Raw genomic sequence first — 4,515 nt, forward strand, 5'->3', positions numbered from 1 at the left:
GCAAAATGAAGTTGGATAACTAGAAAGATGGACTGCTTTTCAAAAGTTCCATTAAATGAATTTGATCATGATTGAGTCGACTGTGTAAGATATGCATGTGGAGTGGTTTTGGTAAAGGCCCTGCCCTGCATGGACTTGGTTATTGGATGGCTTTTACTTTTTAGGACCACATGAAGCTGCTAAAATATGCTGTCTAGTACTATTAGATCATTTTAGATCCAATGGTATATGATCTCTTGGTTATGGGCCAGAGATTCATGCTCACCATGATATCTTGTTCCTGCTCGCACAACATCCAACCAAGTGGCTTCCCCTTCTGTCAAACCCGGCCATCACATCATGATGGCACAGCACATTCTCGTGTTAGACCTGAGCAACCACCTCATTTCCAGTAGCCAAAGGAGACATGAAACATGAGCCGTGTTGTTAACAGTGCGCCCGGCTGGGATGCAGGGGATGGCTGTGACTTTTCAAATATCGAAACCCTAAAGTAGGCGGTTGTGCCTTTCAAATCCCTAAACCCAATAAACTGTTTTTCAATAAATAACAAACACAATCTGTCAGATTTTCTCCTTTAAATATGTGTTCTTCTCCCTTCATATAACTTCAATAACACACTCACAATTCTCCTAACAACAGGGTATATTCACTGCAATTTTTCTCAAGACTCAAATTCTCGCCTTGCGTCCCGGATCTTTACCTAATCGCTCGGTGCGCCCTGAGCTCCTAACAACTCTGAACATGAGCTGAATATGTTTTGTAGGTAGATTCTTGTGACTATCTCAAGAATTTTGATGCTGTGAATTTATCAAATCCACAACTGCCTTCTTCCACTTGTACATTTGATGTTGCCCCAATTTTGAAATAGCTAGAACGTCTATATTAAGTGAAACTAATTTATTGACTAGTTTGTACTCTGGTGCATATGGACGGATGATTTCAAATTTGTTGAGAGCCTATTGTGTTTTCAAATGATTATCCACAATTTCTATTTCTCAAACAACTTATTTTCTTACAAGTCAAATTAATACTCCCTTCATCCCAATAAATATGAAACATTTGGTTTCCGGCACAAGATTTTATATAATGTTGTTTTGTGAGTTAATGAAGAGAGAGTAAAGTAAGAGAGAGGAAAAAGTAGAGAGAGTAATGTTTCTATTTTAGGAAACATTTCATTTTTAATGGAACATCCCAAAAAGAAAAAATGTTGCATTTCTAAAGGGACAGAGGGAGCACTATACTTGGTAAAAAAAAGCATGGTAAAGTTCTGCAGTAACTTAATGTGGAGTATGTGAGAGATATTTGATAATTTACATTCACTCAAATATTTATTAATAAAATTATAAAAGCAATGCAGTGAATAGATAGGTCCCATCTTCTTGGCATGCACAACACAAATCCAAAGGTGAGTCATAACAATCTCCCAAAACTTATTGAGAGATTTAAAAGAAGACGATGATGAGTTGAAGGGCTCTAATATATGGAGGCAAGTATCTCCAAGAGAGTAGCAGCAAACTGCATTTGAGTCTCTTCATCTATTGTCAAGAAGAGAGGAACATGGACAAACACTGATTTTATCCCATTCTGCTCTGCAAACCGCAACGAGTGGTAGTATACATAGTTGCAAACAAATCGACCAGCATCATCTGATGTGGTCACCTCATATCCCATCTTTGCCAATGATTTTGTTATCTCCTTTACTGGAAGAGAAGTCTGCACCAAGAAACTCACAAAATTGAACCAACAAATATCCAAACATATGTGATTCTAATTTCAAAACATGGACTTTAAAAGAAAACTGGACAATAACTTCACTCCTGCTGTTAGCAAGAAAATCGATAGTGAACAGTACAATACGAGACAAATAGTGAGCACAATGCCCAAGAATGCAAGTGTGACAAAAGGGTCGAGAGAGCTGAAATGAAAAGCTTGATTGGTGAAGCAAGTCTTTGGGTGAGTCAAATATTAGTCTTTTGAGGAGAACCTGAAATATTCCTTTACCTCCCTCTTAAAACCTTACTAACTTCCCCTCAAAACAAAAGATTTCACAAATCAGTAATGTTTAGACTATTTCTACTTACACAAAAGTGAAAACTTAAGCAAAACTTATTCTAACACATGCACAACTTATTACATGTCATTTTATTAACATTGGTGGTGGCCCAGATAGAATGTACTGCAACGGATCAGACTTTTCGCAACATTCTAGCACGCAATGATTTAAGCTTTTGCGTCACATAAAAAAAAGTCAACTCCAGAGAATTTCACCACTGGTCAACGAAAAAGACCATAAGCAAAATTGTCACATACCTCACGAAGTCGTGAGATCCCACCATCTGCCGGAACAATGGGAACTCTCTGAAATTAACCAACAAAGATGCCAACTTATATATTAGACTTCCAAGAAGATAAAAACAAAATATACAAAGTCGGAAGTCAGTCTCAACCAACCTGGGGCTTCCATCCCATCTCATCAGCACAACGGAATGTAGCTTCATTGACAGCTTGTTGCTCTATAGCAAATCTTGTTGCTCCACTATTAACCCCAAAATGAACCTGAAAGCTAACTTTCCACATTATGAAAAATCTCATGCATCAAAACAGAAAGCATCCAAGTAAATTCGCAGGTTCATCTATATCTTGGCACTTCTATCAATATCAAATTAAACAAAATTTGTAATCTTGATATTCATTGTGATTTTGTAGACACTACACTCCATTGCTTTTGAGTTCTAAATAATTGAACTGATTAACTAATAATACCAACGTAGTCAAGAGTTTTGGACAAGGATGAACATGCAATGAGCCAATGACACACATACGCGCAAGATAAAATGACTATCACAAATTCAAGAAGTTTGTGCTCTATTTTGATTAATATTTTCCTCATTGAATTAGCCACATTCCCAAGTTAACTGTACAAGAAAGTAACTTAAGCAGCTCACCCAAATAACTCTGTTGGAATTCGGAACATTGGCATCCTTACTCAAAGCAGATTGCAAAGTTTGATATAAGGGAACGATAGCTCCTTGTCCTGCAGTCTCAAGAACTGTACAAGTGCCAAGGATCAACCCTTTTGGCAGACCCCTTTTGTTCATGTATGATTGCAGATTATTCACAATTGTCTCAGTAGGATTTTCTGCAACCCCATGAAATTTCTTAAATCCGGTCACGTGGACTGTTACTACAGGAGCAGGACCTTCAGACCCCATCTATCTATCAACACGCAATCTCAATGATGCAAAATATGTCAAAGAATTCAGGTTAAACCTGAAACACAATGATCAAACATGAGTAAAATCTGAAGCCAGCAAAAGGAGATGGTAAACAAAGCCCCATGCATCAGCACAACACTACAATAACTAATGCTATACAAATTTATGTAAACCATAGGAGTATTGTTTAGGTCATGTATGTAAAGAAAAAGCATCAACAAAAACAATCAAGCAAAACTCAAAAATATATTCAAAGACACAAGAGAAGAAAATACAAGTAAAGCAATTCAAGAATTTTCTTCAGCCTAGAAAATAAGTATGCACTCAAAATCTTATATTCTATGGAGAATTCATAACCAACAATATATTACATGTACATGAAAGAATCTAACACTATATTTGCGGCTGAAAAAGGAAATAAGAACTTTTACAGCTGACGATCAGAATTGATCAAAACCCATGCCTGATTAATCTGAATTCCTAAACCTCTGTGATTAAAAGTTGACTCCACAAAAACAAGAAATCTCAAAACACACAATAGAATCAGTACTGAAACTAAAACCCTCTTGGAAATTCCAATACAGATGATCAAGGAAAAAAAAACAATACCGACAGAGGGATCGGGAAAAGGGCACACGTAGAATTCAAGAAAGGAACAAACTTTGGGTAAAGATTGAATTTTTTTCCTCTGGGCTAACCTGATTTATGAAATAAAGAGGGGATGACATCGGGTCTCAACCACTAGTCTTATCTGTACATCTTTATTTTTTATTTAATTTTTATTTTTTTGGGAATTATGTGGAACTAATTGAACTTCATTTAATTAAATGAATGAAAAGATTCGACTTTTCCGGTGATGCTACTATTGTCACTCTCTCCCTATCTGTCTTTCTCCATCAGCATGAATTTTTGGGGCTTAGACGTAAAAGGATAAAAGAAGGTGGGTGGTGATGGTGGGCTGGACTGGGCCCCATTTTATTAAGAAAACAAAATATTGGTATCAATTCATAATTATCTCTGTGTTATTATATTGTGTGTAATCATTGCCCCTTGAATTTATTATTATAGTGGTTCAAATCAAGGAAAAGATAAAAAGATTATGGTGATATGACCCAGCTGCTATTTTGCTGTTTTCTCCACTTTCGGATTCGAAGTTAAATTGTTGAATTTATTATGTCAAGTATCGATCTTGTACTGTGAAGACACGGATTTAATGTAAAATTGTGTATGTACACTACCACTAACGTTTGGCCACGTGGCGGCTAATATTTAAATTTGTTGCAAATTAGGATAATCATAA

General features: G+C 36.3%; 1 protein-coding gene across 2 annotated transcripts; it reads right to left on the reverse strand.

Moving 5' to 3' along the window:
- Positions 1-1,241: 1,241 nt before the first annotated feature.
- On the reverse strand, positions 1,242-4,054 carry LOC125223101 (Peptidase C15, pyroglutamyl peptidase I-like protein). 2 transcript variants are annotated; one of them, XM_048126081.2, is made up of 5 exons: positions 3,914-4,054; positions 2,946-3,270; positions 2,452-2,556; positions 2,311-2,358; positions 1,242-1,713 (listed from the first exon to the last, which is right to left on the reverse strand). In XM_048126081.2, exons 2-5 carry the CDS (start codon positions 3,210-3,212, stop codon positions 1,474-1,476), a joined length of 660 nt encoding a protein of 219 aa, XP_047982038.1. In that variant the 5' UTR covers positions 3,213-3,270; positions 3,914-4,054; the 3' UTR covers positions 1,242-1,473. The 2 variants fall into 2 exon arrangements, with proteins under 2 accessions (XP_047982038.1, XP_047982037.1); XM_048126080.1 differs by having other exon boundaries at positions 3,825-3,976.
- Positions 4,055-4,515: the final 461 nt, after the last annotated feature.

Source organism: Salvia hispanica, chromosome 1 (genome assembly GCF_029641045.1).
Source record: "Salvia hispanica isolate PSC_SH4W2 chromosome 1, Shi_PSC_v1, whole genome shotgun sequence".
Lineage (NCBI taxonomy): Eukaryota > Viridiplantae > Streptophyta > Magnoliopsida > Lamiales > Lamiaceae > Salvia > Salvia hispanica.

Excerpts from the sequence above, each read along its gene's own strand:
- LOC125223101 (XM_048126081.2), bottom strand. The coding sequence starts at position 3,212 with ATGGGGTCTGAAGGTCCTGCTCCTGTAGTAACAGTCCACGTGACCGGA. Across the intron at positions 2,557-2,945 it reads ATTCCAACAGAGTTATTTGG|GTTCATTTTGGGGTTAATAG; the intron begins GTGAGCTGCTTA and ends GTTAGCTTTCAG. Across the intron at positions 2,359-2,451 it reads AGATGGGATGGAAGCCCCAG|AGAGTTCCCATTGTTCCGGC; the intron begins GTTGGTTGAGAC and ends GGTTAATTTCAG.